The following is an 18012-nucleotide window of genomic DNA, read 5'->3' on the forward strand; positions in this document are numbered from 1 at the left end:
ATGACTTTTTTCCACATGAAAGCATCAGCTTTAAAAATATTTAACTTGGAAATCACTATTACTTACTTTATCAAAAAAAAATTCCCTGATTTTTTTTTTCTTTTTACATTTGTGCTGATGGCAGACATGAATGATCACCGAAACATAGAGATTATGTTAAGACTGTTCTCTTTAAAATTTCTCATTGCCGCTCTATGGCCTTGGGAAGCCATAGAATAAATCAGTATTTAAAGCTTATCTGCTGGAAAGTCACTTTACTTCTTCTTAATGACTCAATCTTAACTAGCATCTCAGCAATATGTCAGTTCCTCTAAGTACACTTGTATTTACTATGGCCAAATCCTTAAGTCCTTTGCCAGGCAAAGAGCTCATTTGGACGAATGGTGGTTTTGGCTGAGTGAAGACAGAGTAAAAGCTGAGGAACCTCAGGAATTGGCCCTGCGTAAATACTCTGGAGAGTACAGTTTGCTCGCACAGATACATCTAACTGATTTTGAGTATCTTCTGCATAGCTCTCTGCATGACATGAGGTCTCTTCTGCTGCCAGCGGGCGAATTCGTGAGGTGGTGGCTCAGGTCTCACTTGCGCCTTCCCCAGGGCCTGGCCTTGCAGGAGGCAAGGAGGACTTCTGAGCAGGTGCCTTGGGCTGTGTCCCACTGCCAGAGGACCAGCGGGGACCACTGCTTCAGCATGTGTGCAGGTTTGTGCCAAGGAGAGACCTAACAAAGCTATCATCATAACCCATAACAGTTCCTAAAACAGATATGTGCTTATTGCTTTTGTCCGTACATGCTGCATTCACTATTACGGATTACAGACAGAAGTACTGTACAGCGTGGACGGAGAGACAGTTACATTTAGGACTAACCAACGGCTTTTTCACAGGGGGAAGGAACAAAACGCAGTGGACTCGCGTGGTTACGGTCTTCCTCCAGCGTGTGCCTCCGCTCCTGAGTCCCGTGCCTCTGCACACCCCAAGACCTGTTGCATGCAGGTAGCTACACGCCCCGGCAGGTACTCCAAAATAGGTCAGGAAACGCTTATTGACAGAGTTATTTACAACTGAGTTTTACAGTAGAAACGGATAACAACAAAAAATATTACCATCACAGTTATCACAGGACAGGTTGTGACTTGCTACCAGCGTGTAACAAATCACAGTCACGACAGGAGGCACAAATTAAAATAGTGCTTTGTTAAAGTGCTTGATTGTTACACTCTGCTATCCTACTCCAGCATCGCAACAACAACAACGAAAAGTCAACGTAAAGTGCTTTTCCCCCCCAATATTAAAAACCAAAGACAAATTATTTCCTACACAATTTGACATAACTTTATTGAAACAATAATATTTTAAAAACCTAGGCTGGTGGCTGCTAGTTCTGTTCACTTAAAATGGTCAATTTTTTTTTTTTTTTTTTTTTTCCTCGTTTCGCTTAAAAATGAGTGGATGCTATTAAAACATCAGGCCTGATCCTGCTGTCTCTGGCAGCCGCCCTGTCCTGCCACCACGCGCCAGCGTGGCAGGAGCTGCTCCCGCCCGACCTCCTCACAAGAGAGAGCACGACCAGGCCCGGGATGGGTAGCTAAAGAATCCCTCTTTTTGCATATTTATGTAACGCTTGCATATCTTTCACCACGCCATGTGGGCGCGAAAAGCTTCAGACCAACTGGTTCCTCTCCTACGCCAAGGGCGAGACTTCGGCCGAGGCCTGAAGTCGGGGCGCGGGCGGGAAGGGGAGGCCTGAGGAACAGGCCCATGCCTCAGGGCTGGCCGCTGCGCCGGGCTGTCCCCGTGGGGCAGAGAGCTGCCACGGTGCAGAGGGGGGAAAGAAGAGGAGCCGAGCTCCCCTTTCAGCCCCGTGCTCCCCTGCTGCGGGAAGGGGCCTGCGATGCCGCCGGAGATCCCTGCTTCTGCATGGCTCCTTCACACCTTCCCAGGGTGGGCTGTGGGTGCCCCGAGGGCCACGCGCTGGCCCAGGGGCAGGTTTCAATTTTAGCAGAGGGTAAGTGCGAGTTTCACTACATCCTAGGGGGTGTTTGGAATTAGATACAAGTGGTGCAACTCACCCTGCTGATGTTTCAAAAGAAAAGGTCAGGTCCTACAGGATATTGTATTGTTAAACACACACAGAGCATTTTAATAATTGGTTTCTCTAGACTGCTATTTGTTTTAAATGGTTTTCACTTGGATTTTCCAATAATGCAAGTGTTCCCTGTTACCTTTAGACATAATATCCATCAGAGAAAGCTGTAGATGGGGAACAGCTGCCCTGAAGCAGAGAGCATTGTGTTTTTGATAGCTTTATACCAACCCCAGCAATTTATTCCAGAGTTCAAATCTGGCTGCCTCGGCATCCTTTATGGAACTAATGCAAATCAGGTGTTAGTATTTCCAAAAGGAGCTCTAGCGTTCAAGGGGAATGGATGGATATTTGGTCACATTGGCTTCACTGGACAACATGAAAGGAGATCAATGTGTGATCATGATTTGCAATCCTTATTTTTGACTGATGTGGGCAATGTCTTTAAAGTTGTTTCAGAGAAGGACATTTTCACAAACCCACACTGGACCTCCCCTCAGACTTTTAGAAACATGTGGCTTGTTTCAGCCAAGTTCATGCCATGCAGAAGCTCTTTTTTTTTTTTTTTTTTTTTTTTTTTTTTGTGTTGACTGTAAAAGACACTCCTTTAAACTTTCAGTAAGTTCTTTTGGAGCCTGTCTCAGATGTTTTGATCATGTGTGTTAGCATGTCCTCCGCTGCCTGGTAATACATGGACTTCTGGAGAAATGTGATTTTCTAGTCTGACAGTCTCCTGATGGCCCTGGGTTCTTCCAGTGATACCTTCCATAGAGTAAATGCAGTTTTGCCCTATCAGCTTAGGGGAGGTGGGTAAAGCAGCAGCTTCTAAATGGTTCTTCTCTGTTCTATAAACATTGTCCTTTTGCTTTAGATAACCACTGTTTGTAACATTGTACTTGGGACTCACATTTCCGGGAGGACTCGAATCGTAAAGCAGCTGACCTTCATCGTCAGTGTCAGCATCTATGTATTTGTGAATACCAGCATCGTGGAAGTTGAAAGCTATGGCTGTCTGTGTCTCTGGTGACTTTGGGGGTGTCCTCGCACTCGCCGTTGTGTAGATCGAGGTTTCTGGGCTCATGAGAGATCTGTCAGAGAGTAAGGAAGTATCTGTGGCAGCAGCAGCAGCTCCCCTGCCCTTGAGAGTGTCTGGATATATTCTCAGGACATTTGATGCTGGTACCAATGTGCTGGTGTCCTCTTCCATGAAGTTGACTTTCAGGGATCTTAGTTTTAAAGGGTTACTGGCCTTTATGGAGCTTTTGGGACTTTCTATGAAAAAAGCAGAATGGTGGCTGCCTTCAGAGCTTGGGTTTATTTCCACAAATCGGGTACCACTTCCCTCCCCTCTGCTCTGCTCCTGAATCACATTAATGCCACCTTTGCAGGGAAGGGTAGCGAGTGGGCTGTGGGAAAATCTCCCAGAGTCGGGGAACTCGGCAGCACAACTTATGAAGCTGTCGATGCTGGACATGCTCCTCATGTCAATGATCCCATCAGCACGAGTTGTCAGCAAGGGCACCATAGGGCCAGGAAGGGTCTCCATTTCTAGCTCTTCCTTTTGCTTTCCAGGCTGATTCGACTCTTTAGTGTTCAGGTTTGGCTGCGACTGAGTCTTTGCCATTTTGTTATACATGTCCTCTAGCTGTTGGACATTCAGGTGCTGGGGACTTGACGATGACCTGGCTTTTTCTGGAGATCCTTGTTCCTTGGTTTCAAAAGATTTACTAGAGCTAGTTTCAGAGAGTGTTCTCTTGGTCCATTTCCATTTGCTGGGAGATAAATGATTGTCCTGAACCTTATCCTTTTTGGCTATGCTTTCTCCATTCTTTTCAACCACAATGTCCATGAGTTCTATACTACGGGCAAATGCATCCTTCATGTTCATGGAGACAATACTACCATTCCTTTTTGCTCTTTCAAGAGCTTCTCTGCGCTTAATGGCTTTCTCCTGCCTCTTCTGCTCTTTGTAGAACTCAGAAAAGTTGTTGACAATAATTGGGATAGGAAGAGCAATCACCAGCACTCCAGCAATACAGCACAGTCCTCCTACTATTTTACCTAAAAGTGTTTTGGGGTAGATGTCTCCATAGCCTACTGTTGTCATGGTGATTGTTGCCCACCAGAAAGAAGCTGGGATGCTCTTGAATTTCGTATCGTCCTCATCCTTTTCTGCAAAAAATACTAAACTGGAAAAGATCATAATGCCCATGGCCAAAAACAAGATGAGTAAGCCAAGCTCATTGTAACTCCTCCTCAGTGTAAACCCCAAGGACTGTAAACCTGTTGAGTGCCGGGCGAGCTTTAGAATCCGAAGTATCCTCATAATCCGAAATATTTGGACCACTCGTCGTACATTTTGGAACTGAAGTACACTTTTATTGGATTCTGTGAGGAAGATAGTGACATAATATGGTAAAATAGCTAGCAAATCAATAGCATTCAGTGGGCCTTTGAAAAACTTCCATTTCTTAGGCGAGGATAGGAACCGCAAGAGGTATTCCATTGTAAACCATGCAATGCACACTGCTTCCACGTGGGCAAGTTGGGGATTATCTGTTGTCTGCCCAAATTCATCCATGCCTTGTAGTTCAGGAAGTGTGTTAAGGGACAAGGCAATTGTAGATAGTACAATAAACATGATGGAAATGATTGCCAAAATCTGGAAAGGAAAGAGAAGACAGTGAGTTCGGCTCAGAATATATTACACTATCTACTGTCATCATTAACACATGGCTTTATTTCCATTTACACATTTCAAGAGTTATTCTGCTCTTAGTACCTGGAAATCAGATGACCAATGCATCCTGAAGTGATTTTATTTTGGAAGCTACTCTTAGTTGTATCAGATGTATAGAGCAGATAAAACAATTACTTCAGCTCCTGTCCGTTCCTCTCAGTGTATTCAAGGAACATGTACCAAGCAGCTAGGATGCCAGGAGGACTGTGAAGCAGTTCACAGCAGGAGCTTTTGATTTGCTGCTAATTAGGTGCCCAACAAAGCCCATCTGGACAACAAGCTCTAAAATCTAAGCAAGAAGGAGAGCAATTGCAAATGCAAGATTCAATCACAGCAATGTTGACCATTTAATGTATGGCTATATCTATAAAATGGGGTGCCTTTGGCTAATTATAGACAGACATGTACAATTCTACTACATATAAGCATACAAGTAATACACTCTTTCTGAATGACTCATCTCTAATTTGAAACTTGACAGCTATGAAAGACGTGAAAACTTTCCTAGACTTTCTAAAACATCTTGAACTCTGAGCTATTCTGCATGTGACCAGCTGGCCATCCCAGCTCCTCAACACAGCCAGGAGAAAAAACAAACTGAAACCAAATTGCACAGTAGTGAGACAGTCAAGGCAGGGCAGGTCCAGCCACTTAAGAGCTCAGACACCATTAGAAACCAGGTCTTCCGATCCAGAGTGCAATGAGACAAGAAGGGTCTGCAGTGAGAAATTTAAACACATAAATCTGATCCTGGGCCACTGACCTTATGCAGAGCTGGAAAGCATAAAGTGCTGGATTAGTGTATTTGCAGTGTTAGATGCTGTAGGCAGGCTGTCCTTCCATATCTGTTTTATATAGAAATTAATTCTATACTTTCCAGCTTCCCTAATTACATTTTCTTTTAAAGTCATTTGAGGGAGGTTTTGGAGCTGACAGACACTTTGAGGATTTTTTTTTCCTACTGGTGGATTCTTTCTCGAGCTTGTTAATTGGGTAGGAATATATCTAGTTTCTTAGGTTACTGCCAAAACACAGGAATGATTTCAAAACACACGTATATGTGACTAATGTATTATGTATTCATTGCAGTGTAAGCTGGTCCCTTATGCTTGCTTTTTTCTGCTTGATTGAAAAGAAGCATAAAATCAATTGCAACATGTGTGTGAGATGACTAAATACACAATATGCAGCAACGGATTATAAAATGTATGACGAGTTCTGCATCGTGAATTGCAAATCTGACATGCTCTGAGTCCATGTCCTTCCTTGCCCATGTAACTAGATTTTAGCTTTCCTCACTGTGATGTTTCTCAGCCAGTCTCACAATACCACTATATTCACTGTTACCACCTGGGGCACTGCAGAAAGAAATTCTCACAGGACTTCTTTTCAGCCAAGCCCAGCACTCATATCCTAACAGAGCTCTGAAGGGACAGTCCCTACAGTGGAACAAGCCTTGCTTCCTGCAAGAGAAGCATAAATATCCAATATGGTTTGGAAACAGCCTGGTCTTCTCTGGAAGAGTCTCAGCTCTGGAAAAGCTGAAAGGCAGAAGTATTCTGCAAAGGTTGGAAGCTTCACTTGAATTCATATAGTAAGCCTAAGCTATGGTTTTAGGAGAGAAGCTTGCTCATACACCTTCAAAAAATCCAAATGTAATATAAGAGTTTCAACATTGATATTTTGATTTCCAAAAGTGTTTTAAAATCTACTTGCAGTTTAAAACAACCTTGCAAATCAATGTAATAAAAACATTTACCTTCTAACTCACTAAAAGTGTACTATATAACTTTGATTTATACATGACACTGCAGACATAGTAATTTAATCTGAAGAATGAAATCTAACTAGAAACAAACATTACCTCCATTAACAGTCTGGTTTCATTGCTTAAATTGGATTAAATAGAAAAAGTGAATGGTGTAAATGGCCTCCTGTGCAATTCTCTAATACTAGGATTTTTAGAATATCATCACTTTCAGTTACTTAATTCTTACTAGGAGAAATGCTGAGAAGATTCCCTTTCATTTTTAAAGAGATTACTTAAAAGAAAGTTTATTGTTAGCAGTATAAAGAAGCATTCACAGAAGACAATCCACTGATAGGAAACAAATAACCTCAAAATGAAGCTCTACATTTAAGTGAATTGAGTGTTAGAAAGAGGTCATCAGAAATACAATCTGACTCATGAGCAATCAGAAGAAACAACCATTTAAGCTTATTCATGGATTCTGTATTTATTTGGCTGAAGGGAAAGGTGAAAAATGAGGCAAAACTCACAGAGATATTTTGATATGGGACCTAACCCTGTTGGCTTGCAAAGTGATCAGGAAATGAACCCCTACTGATAGAGAAGCTGTTACTTTTCCCTGTCATCCCCTGCATGAACTAATGGTTTCAAAACCAAGAGAATAAAATGAAAGTAAAGTGTCTCATGCTGAAGTGGTGGGAGAAATTTAGCTGTTTTCAGCACAGTTGGTTGTTTTAGAAGATCATCTGAAAACTAGAAAATATCCCCCAAAGCAGGGAGTCTGATTTGCTTTCCTAGAAGGCTCTTTCAGTGTTTTTTGCTGTGATTTTGTTTACAACCCAAGATGTCTGAAGGTGTTTGGGATGTTTTCAATAGTGATTTCCAATTTCTTGGTGGTTTTTATCTCTGCCTGCTATACACAGAAGGGCTTATTTGTAGACTTAGATGTACCTAGTGTGTTTTATCTCCTTCAATTTCAGTGTAAATATTAACACTTCATCGTTATTCAGTGGATGCCATCCAGCAGCAGTAATTGGTGTCAAACCTTCTGTTTCCTTTGATATACTTTACTGCTTTGAAGATCAAGGCAATGCCAGATGAACATAAATTTGAAAACTAGTAGATCTGAGTGTAAGATTTGTTTTTTGGTTTAGCAGATCTAGCCATGAAGCTAAGCAATAAACAGAGAGAAACGTTTATCATTTCTCCTGCAAGTTGCAGCAAGATGTCACCTGTGCACCTGAGGTACAGATTTTCCCCCTTATTGATCTACTGCAATCATACATCTTTAGAAACTTGTCAGGTTAAGAAAAACTTCTAAATGTGGGTTGACTGCCCTCAAGTACTCAAATCACTTTTCAGTTGGAAAGTTCCGAGATGACGGAGGTAAAAACATCCCCACAGGGTGTTTAGAGGGTCCTTCTCTAAGGTATGTCTTATCCTGGTAGCATCCACCACCCAAAAAAGCCACTCGAGGAGCAGTTCTTTGCAGCAAACTGCACCCAGCTGCTGTTGTTGCTGGGCACTAGCAGTGCATTCAGGGGCACAGGGCTCTACTCTGATGTATTTACAGTCTTGGGTTTCAGATTACAGAAATCACCGTCTGTCCTTCTAATAGGGTTTTCTATCAGAGCCATACTGATTCTCTGCCTTGGCAGCTTTTGTGTTTTCCACTGGTGGTAATGAGGGACAGGAAGCTGCAGGAACGACTCAGACTACCAAGAGCACCTCCAGAGATGCTGGGTGCAGGGGGCAATCTTTCCATTCAATTCCCAGCCCTTCCTCCTTCCTTTGCTCTTCCAGGCTCACTTGTGACCTGTGTGCTTCTGGTCCCACGGTCCTGAGAGCCGATACCCTCTGTCTTCAGCAGGGATCCATCAGAGCTACTGACAGGAGCCCTGGCAGGCCAGGCCTTACTGGGCAGCTATCCACAGCAGAGCACCACACATGCTCTCTAAACCACCATAGAGCTCATAAGGTTTAAGACCGGTTATCCCCTGCCCAACTTCCAGACCATTTCTTCTAACAGATTGCGTGAAAGTAGCTGGGTAAGTTCTCTTTCTCTGTTTCGGCATTTGCTCTCACGTTTCGCCTGCAGCAGCACACCATAAATTGTGAAATTCCCCCTCAGGTGCTTTTCCAGGTGCCTTGCAGAGGATATTGGACTGGCTTTGAATGACAGCCCCGGCTTGGAGCGCACGCCTCAGTATGGATAGGCAGGATTCCAGAAAAAACTTCTCGTCCACCAAATCGACTGATTCGCAAAGATTTGTATTGAGTGAATCTGGGTTGCTGGTATGGTTCCTTTGTGGAAGCTAAATAACCCAAGGGCAGGCAGGGCAAGATTTTGAATGAATTTAAAGCATTGCCTCGAAGTGATTAGCATGATTGTACATACAGCCTGGTTATTACATATGCAAATGAGACAAGCAAGCTGATTATGTGAGTAAGTGTAGCCAGTTTGTGTGCAACTGCTGCTTCCTGAGGCAGGATGGATGTGCCAGGCTTGCAAGACACTAACTCCCACCTCCTCCAAAACCCCTCAGATTAGGCAGGTAACAACCACCTTGCAGCAGGAGCTATGCTCCTGCGCTGGGCCTGATCCTGCTTGGGGGATGACAGTGGCCCTGCGAGTCATCCTTGGTGTCAGCAAGGTCTTTGCTTGCCCGTGGACAGGAGAGGGCTCCACAAAGGAGCCAGCATGCTCAGGAATCTCCTGCCTCTCTTCAGAGCGTGACAGCAGAATTCTGTGGGCAGCAAAACTGCGCATGCTACCTCCCAGACAGCTCAGAGTGGGGTAAGTTTAAGGCAGCATTCAGGGCTCGTAATAAACATTACTTGATTTTCTGTTCTTTGCACCGCTAAAGACTCTAACTGAGGTCAAGGCATAAGACTGGAAATTTTCAAAGTCATTAAAACTAATAAGAGTAGGCCGTTCAAATCCCATAGATGGCTCTAAAATCCCAGTGTAAGCATCTGAGATCTCTCTGCTGATGGCAACATGCCCTATACTTTTTCTGTCTTCATGCTCAGTAACGAAGCCGATATAGCAAGGAGAAGGGGTGGTGTGTGGGAGAGAGTGGGAGGGTGTTTGAATATAGATTCAATATTCTTGGAAATACGATGAGGAAATTGTTATGTAATCAAGAAGTTCAATAATGGTTTTGTCTAATGCACTTTTTTAGCTCCATCAGGGTCTTAAGAATAAACTTGGCATCAGCACCAGGCTTCATTCATATGCTCCATTTACCGAGGGATTTTTCCTTCAGCCTTCCTATTTCCCTGAGTGAGCAGTATGCTTTGAGTCAGGCTGTCCAGCTCCCTCCTGCCATGCCTGAGCCATCCCATGTCTCCCCAGGCCCCGAGGAACAGAGCACAGTTTATTTTGAGCACTATCCCACGTGCTGTGCGGTGCAGAAACAGATGGAGGGTTCCTTAATCTCCTCCCCGCTTCCCTGCACGTGGGGTAATGGCTCCCACTCATGGCAGGTATTTATTGACAGGGACTGGCTTTAGGAAACACCTCCTCACTAGAGAATGCCTATCTATTCATAAACTGAAGCAGTCTGCAGAAAGTAGCCACTTCTGATGCTGTGATTCTGACCATTTGAATTGTGTTTTTTTTTTTTTTTTTCTAGAGGCCGTAGTGAAATGTAGCACTTCTTGGATCATGACAAGCAGATGAGACCTAACTTGGGGATAAAGAGGCACAGGATGCACGCAGAACCTTTAGTCTGCTTTTTTTTTTTTTTATGGGGAAGGATGCTAACATGCAGCCAAAGACCTTGAATCTCCACAGCCCCAAACCAAACACCAAGTTCCCCTAATTTCTGTGGAAGGTAAGGCCATGCACAAGAGTTCCCCTGATCAGGCACTTTCCGCGCCACTTCTGCACCTTGGCTTGAGGAACCCCTTGAGACCAGCTTGCACCAGATGATCTCTCAGGATCATCTGAGAGGAGATCATCTCAAAGGAGAATCTCCATCCTTTACTGGATGTGGGGGGAAACTTAGTTACAAGAGATGAGGAAAAGGCGGAGGTGCTCAATGCCTTCTTTGCCTCAGGCTTTAGCGGCAATACCGGTTGTTCTCTGGATACTCAGTACCCTGAGCTGGTGGAAGGGGATGGGGAGCAGGATGTGGCCCTCACTGTCCACGAAGAACTGGTTGGTGACCTGCTACGGCACTTGGATGTGCACAAGTCGATGGGGCCGGATGGGATCCACCCAAGGGTACTGAGAGAACTGGCAGAGGAGCTGGCCAAGCCACTGTCCATCATTTATCAGCAGTCCTGGCGATCGGGGGAGGTCCCAGTTGACTGGCAGCTAGCAAATGTGACGCCCATCTACAAGAAGGGCCGGAGGGCAGACCTGGGGCCTGTCAGTTTGACCTCAGTGCCAGGGAAGCTCATGGAGCAGATCCTCTTGAGAGTCATCACGCGGCACTTGCAGGGCAAACAGGCGATCAGACCCAGTCAGCATGGGTTTATGAAAGGCAGGTCCTGCTTGACGAACCTGATCTCCTTCTATGACAAAGTGACGCGCTGGGTGGATGAGGGAAAGGCTGTGGATGTGGTCTACCTTGACTTCAGCAAGGCTTTTGACACTGTCTCCCACAGCATTCTCCTCAAGAAACTGGCTGCTCTTGGCTTGGACTGGCGCACGCTTCGTTGGGTTAGAAACTGGCTGGATAGCCGGGCCCAAAGAGTCGTGGTGAATGGAGCCAAGTCCAGTTGGAGGCCAGTCACTAGTGGTGTTCCCCAGGGCTCGGTGCTGGGGCCGGTCCTCTTTAATATCTTCATTGATGATCTGGACGAGGGCATCGAGTGCACCCTCAGTAAGTTTGCAGATGACACCAAGTTAGGTGCGTGTGTCGATCTGCTTGAGGGTAGAAAGGCTCTGCAGGAGGATCTGGATAGGCTGCACCGATGGGCTGAGGTCAACTGCATGAAGTTCAACAAGGCCAAGTGCCGGGTCCTGCACCTGGGGCGCAATAACCCCAAGCAGAGCTACAGGCTGGGAGAGGAATGGTTGGAGAGCTGCCAGGCAGAGAAGGACCTGGGAGTGATGGTGGACAGTCGGCTGAATATGAGCCAACAGTGTGCTCAGGTGGCCAAGAAGGCCAACGGCATCCTGGCTTGTATCAGAAACAGTGTGACCAGCAGGGCTAGGGAGGTGATCGTCCCCCTGTACTCAGCTCTGGTGAGGCCGCACCTTGAGTACTGTGTTCAGTTTTGGGCCCCTCACTACAAGAAGGACATCGAGGTGCTTGAGCGGGTGCAGAGAAGGGCGACGAAGCTGGTGAGGGGCCTGGAGAACAAGTCCTACGAGGAGTGGCTGAGGGAGCTGGGCTTGTTCAGCCTGGAGAAAAGGAGGCTCAGGGGTGACCTTATTGCTCTCTACAGGTACCTTAAAGGAGGCTGTAGCGAGGTGGGGGTTGGCCTGTTCTCCCACGTGCCTGGTGACAGGACGAGGGGGAATGGGCTTAAGTTGCGCCAGGGGAGTTTTAGGTTGGATGTTAGGAAGAACTTCTTTACTGAAAGGGTTGTTAGACATTGGAACAGGCTGCCCAGGGAAGTGGTGGAGTCACCATCCCTGGAAGTCTTTAAAAGACGTTTAGATGTAGAGCTTAGGGATATGGTTTAGTGGGGACTGCTAGCGTTAGGTCAGAGGTTGGACTTGATGATCTTGAGGTCTCTTCCAACCTAGAAATTCTGTGATTCTGTGATTCTGTGATCTGCTCTGTGGAGGGGCAGGACCCTGCACACACCAGCTCACTCACATCCCTGCAGTGCCCCAGGTAGCTGCATCCTCAGGCTGGGAGAGTTCAGATTCCTGTGCTCCTCTGTAAGCATCACTGCATAGCAGGAAATCCATAAAACCAAAACCATGTCTATTTTGCTTTGTAATGCCTGAGATCTCAGTTTTGTCATTGCCTGGCAGGGCCCTGATTGAATATTGGTTAATTATTTGATTTTAGTTATAGCTGTAATAATTTTATCTGCTGGGAGAGTAAGTCTATTTGGTCTAAAAGGGAGTACAATACTTCTGCTGATCATATGCCAGTGCTTTGTTTAGCTGAAGGCACCCAGAAAGCTGCTGCTGCAACGGCTGCTGACTAAGCTAAAGTGGGCAGAAAAATAGCCTTCAGGCATGGCTGCCTGTAAATTCCTTGGTGCTGTAAAGAACATGTTCAGTTGTCAGAGAGCTATCAAGCCTCGTTAAATGATAAATGGTGTCAGTCTTCCTTCTGAGCAAAGCCCAGATGCAAATGGTGCACAGGAGAAGAAAATGATAAATGAATGAAAACACTGAAAAGGCAAACTTCAAAGACATACACTGCCTTGAGACATCAGCACAGTGATAGTGCTCAAGAATGGATGAGAGGGGAGCATCTGTCCTATTTCTGCTGCTGGGGAAAGTTAAATAAGAAAACAAACACATGCAAGCTCAATGTTCCCATTTTTTTCCTGGCCTTGCCTTTTGTCCGGAAAGACTGCAACGCAGCAAGCAATGCTTGTGCAAGATGCCCAGCCCCAGATATCATCGGACAGACCCAAACTGTTTGCACATCCAGACCTCCTCCCCAGACACAACCATCCCTGGAGCTTCATGCTCCCCTTTCAGGTACCTCTCCCGTCCCGTCCCGTCCCGTCCCGTTTCTATCTTGTATTCAGTTGCCAATGGTTTGAATTTGGAAAATAAAATAAAATAAATAAAAATAAACAAATCAATACCGTAACTCTGAGCAGCAGTGAACACCTGGGAACTGCTCCTCGAGGTGCTTTTGTGCTTTAACCCTGCACTAGGGAAACAAATGCTCATGAACGACTCCCAGTGTCCCAAGCAGTGTGCTCAGCCTCAGGCACTATTTACAGAGTGTGCTGAGCTTAAATTGTTGGTGTTCACTAGTGTACTTGTGGGAGGTGCTTTTTATTTTATTTTAATGACTGAATTCAATCAGTAACGTGCCAAGATAGCACAAAATCAACAGAATGTAATTAAGCAAAAGCTTGATTGCTAAACTAGTCTTCCTCTCATGAATATGCATGAGAATAATTGATATTAATTCTTTTCAAATCTCTGACACATACCAGAGTGTGGAATTTTTTTGGAAGACCAAACCACCGCCACTTCCTCACCGAAAGGTATAATTAGTTGTGCTGCAGGGCGATACACCTCGTCACTGATACCACACTGGGTTATCACCTAGTAAGGAAATTGGAACGGTGCTCAAGTGATATTTTAGCTGCAAAAACTTAACAATTTTTCCAGAAATGCATAAGAAAAAGCAGCAAATCTGTTTTTCAGCATCAGCCATGCTAATAACATGAATAAACAGAGTACCCTTCAATGAACAGCAAATCCCTGCAGATAAAAAGCCGGTGGAAATATCCTCTGCAGCGGTCAGCAGGTGGTGAGCAGCTGTAATCTGCATCACTTGCTTTGTTTATTCTTTTATTTATTTTTTAACTCATTTTCTTTCCATTTTCTTTCCTCCTCTTTGGTATTAAACTGCCCTTATCTCAACCCATGAGCTCTTGTTCTTTTCAATTTTCTCCCCTACCCCACTTTGGGGAGGGGACAAAGTGAGCAAACGGCCATGCGGTGTTTCACCATCTGCTGGGTTAAACCCAGCTGGGCTCCTCCTGCAGCACACGGGAGACTTCTCCATCAGGTTTCAGAGCCTTTTCCCATTCAGTCTTGGGACAAGGACACAACATTCAGGCTGAGGCATTTCTGCTGCCTTACAAGCTGGGGAAGATGATAGACTTCAGCGAGACAAAGCCTCTTGTACGAGGGCTGCAGCCCTAGCCGAGGCTGCCCAGAGCTGCCCACACACTTACAGCCTGATGTAAGAGGAGCTTTAGTTGCATCTCCTGCCTCAATGAGTAAGCTTTGTGCTCACACAAGGGATTACAGATGATAAGCATTTATTCCTTGCCAGTAGCCTACAAATAAGTTGAATACTAGTGCCCTTCTTTTTGCAAGAGGGGCATATGAAGGCCCCAGGTGATAGAAAATATCACTGCAGGAGTTCCTCCAGGCTCGCAGCACCTTCCCCATTCTCAGTCCTTTATTCTCTTGTTTTCCTGATCAGGTTCTCTGCTCTGCCTCACGCCCACCCCCACTTTGTGTTTGCAGAGAACAGGGCTTTGCTGTGGACACACATCCACGTGGGGGTTCATCCCTCCCAAGCCAGGGCTCCCAAGGCTTCCCTTGGGCAGCAGCAGAGCACACAGCCCTTTCAAACACTTCATTCAAGTTGTGTTTGCAGTCTCCAGCACAGATGATTCTTCCCTTTGCAAGCGCTAAACACTGGATTAGATATCACATATTTAATAAAGAGCAACAACTGTATACAAATCAAAGCAGCTAAAAACTAATCCTTGGCAATTATTCATTCACATCAATCTAAGATTAAGTAGTAAATAGAGACAGTAGATACAGAATCTGTTTGAATGCAAGAGAAAAGACAAGGCAGCTGCACATCAGCATCTCAACAAGAGAGTTTGATCTCAGCTCAGTGAGACAGTTTTGATGCATTCAAGTTATAAATATAGGAAATGGATCCGAGGTGCGGAGATGTATATATATATATTTAAAATTCTCTTTTGAGCGCAAGAAAAAGCTCGAGCTCTTTGAAGTGTCAGCTGGCAGTCTGGAGGCTCTCATTACTTCTGTGCTCACTGACTTCTGGGAGCACCGGGCATGACACTTACACAACAGTAAGCCTTTCCTAACCAGACGAAATAAACATCTTCCAGTTTGGATAGCCCTAGGCTTCCTGATAGTTTCAAAATCTCTATTCATAGCCTTTCCTGTGCTGCTCCATCATGACATACCCCCAGCAGAGGCAGTCCAGCAGCACAAAGCACTGTGTCCTTTTTGGATAAGGAGCATACTGTTCCTTAGGGATTTACTTTTTTTTTAATGTCTGTTTTATTGATATTTTGCCCTTCACACTAATAAAAGTCACCTGAAACTGTTTGAAAAATGCAAGTGTGCTGCCTCTTAGTGAATGTCTATTGGAGAGGGGTAGGTGGGAAGAAGAGGCAAGGTTTGCTGTAAATGGCAGCAGAATGGTGCCAGGTGGTCCATCGTGTGTTAATCCACTTGCAGAATAGCAAAGACCGACACTGAAGATTAAGGGGAATGATGCACTTCACTGTTTTTTAGCATGTTTTCAGTTGCCTGTTCCTGTTCAGGATCTCTATGTTAATATTGGATGATACCACACTACATACTGGCTGGCAGGAATTAATCTTGTCATGAGTGTACTTCTTTGAGTGGCTGAGCCTTCCTGAGCTCTTAATTTGAGCTGATTTGACTGTTCCATTATCATAACAGCAGATTTTGGAATAACAAAGTTGAACCTTACTCGAACTTGTTGGCTACATGAGCAGTTTTCCCTTCTCCTCCCCACCTCCAGCCATGAATAATAATACCAGTATCACTTTTTTTTTTTTTTTTTTTTTAAATGCTACTGAGGCCTCCTAGTAACTGTTTGCTAAATAAATGCAAACTAAGATGGTGTGCTGGGGGAGCGGTGTACTCAGCAGGAGTCTGACTTCTGTTCACCAAAGATAGAACTTGGCATTCCAGGGAAATGCTCGCTTTCAATGTCCTGCGAAACTTGGGCTTTTCTGTCAGGCATGCGGTGCCTTTATCTCACACGTCGACTGGACTGTGAGCATGACAGCTCCATGGTTTGCAAAACACATACCACGTGTGGATGAGGGCCAGGTCACTTTGTGTTTTTTGTTTTTTGTTTTTTGCTTTTTTTTTTTGCCCTGTTCTGAAGTTTGGTTGCAGCTGAGCTGAGCCGTCCCTGCCTCAGTCTGCTGTTTTCATCTCTCTGCTTGCCTCAGCTGTGCCAGCTCCCTGCTCGCTGCTGGGCTGCAGCCCTGGGATTGTTTGGATGTTTCCATTAGGACTGCACTTGGCCAGCAGAAAACAAGCTGTCCCTGTACACACATGGCCCATGACTTGTCTAACCATGCTGGTTCCTGCAGCAGGGGCATCCGTCCTGCCTCTCCCCGATAACGCTCCTTGGCTAGAGTGCGAGCGGCCGAGAGCTGCTGTGCAGAGCCATGCCTCCGAGGGACACCCTGCGATCCAGTGCAAGGTCAGATGAAAGCCACCCCGTGGGCTCATTTAGCCACTGGATAAAGCTCTGTTTCCGATCAGGCTGCATTATCCCTAACAAGCTCTGGCAGACACTTCAGCACTCTGCTCTTCCAGGGAGACAGAGCGGTAAGACCCACCTTCCCCAGGGCAGCGCTTAACTCTTTCCATGTACGCTTGCTGGCCCATGGGGAAGCCCAGATGTTAGCTGGGTCCTGAACAAAGCTCCCATGTGGCTCATGCCAAAATGCCAGAGCAACACAGCTGACTGCTGAACTGGGGATTTACCCCATGGACAAGTGTGAGCCATGGTCTGGTTGCTGCAAGAGGCATTCCTGGGGTCAGCGAGAGCTCAGCATGTCTGCAGAAATGGGCACCTCCTCTTCTGCTTGGCCTCTTGATGGCTACAGCACAAAGTGACAACAATCCCCAACAGAGCAAGGTTTGACAGACATCCCAGCTTGCTCCTAAGTGAATTCAGCATGTTTAGAAATGATATGTGGAAGAAGCCCAGCCCAAGGAGACACACAGTGCAAAGTGGGAAAAACAAACCCAACCTACACTGAGAAACATTTACAAAGGACAAAATACTGAGGAAAAAACCTCCTCAGTATGCCAGGTACATATGTTTACAAGAACAACCAAGGAGATCTAGGAATAACCTTTAAATGTGTCCTGGTTTCAGTTAGCACAGAATTAATTTTCTTCCTAGTAGCTGGTGGAATGCTGTGTTTTGGCTTAGAATGAGAAGAGTGCTGATAACACCCCGATGCTTTAATTGTTGCAGAGCAGTGCTTATACTAAGCCAAGGACATCTCAGCCTTTGCTCTGTCCTGCCAACGGGCAGGCTGGGGGGTGCAGTAAGAGCTGGGAGGGGACAGACCCAGGACAGGTGACCCAAACTAGCCAAAGGGGTATTCCATACCATCTGACGTCATGCTAAACAATATATAGGGGTGGCTAGCCGGGGGGAGGGGGCCGGACTGCTCGGGGTTAAGCTGGGCATCGGTCAGCGGGTGGTGAGCAATTGCATTGTGCATCACTTGTTTGTACATATTATTAGTAGTAGTACTATTATCATCATTGTATTATTATTATTATTATTATTATTATTATTATTATTTTCCTGTCTTATTAAACTGTCTTTATCTCAACTCACGGGCTTCACTTTCCATTTCTCTCCCCCGTCCCAGAGAGGGAGGGGGGAGGGTGAGCGAACGGCTGCGTGGTATTTAGCTGCCAGCCGGGTTAAACCACGACAGTCTTTTTGGCGCCCAACGTGGGGCTCGAAAGGTTGAGATAACGGCAGATC

General features: G+C 45.5%; 1 protein-coding gene across 1 annotated transcript in view; it reads right to left on the reverse strand.

Moving 5' to 3' along the window:
• Positions 1–2335: 2335 nt before the first annotated feature.
• KCNB1 (potassium voltage-gated channel subfamily B member 1) overlaps positions 2336–18012 on the reverse strand; it is a gene marked incomplete at its 5' end in the record, with an annotated part of 127263 nt that continues 111586 nt past the window's right edge. The window contains one exon of the mRNA XM_082773522.1: positions 2336–4746. Coding sequence (XP_082629648.1) covers positions 2725–4746 — 2022 coding nt within the window. The 3' untranslated portion in view covers positions 2336–2724. The remainder of the gene's footprint in view (positions 4747–18012) is intronic.

Source organism: Aythya marila, assembly GCF_965140915.1.
Source record: "Aythya marila genome assembly, chromosome: 16".
NCBI classification, from domain to species: domain Eukaryota; kingdom Metazoa; phylum Chordata; class Aves; order Anseriformes; family Anatidae; genus Aythya; species Aythya marila.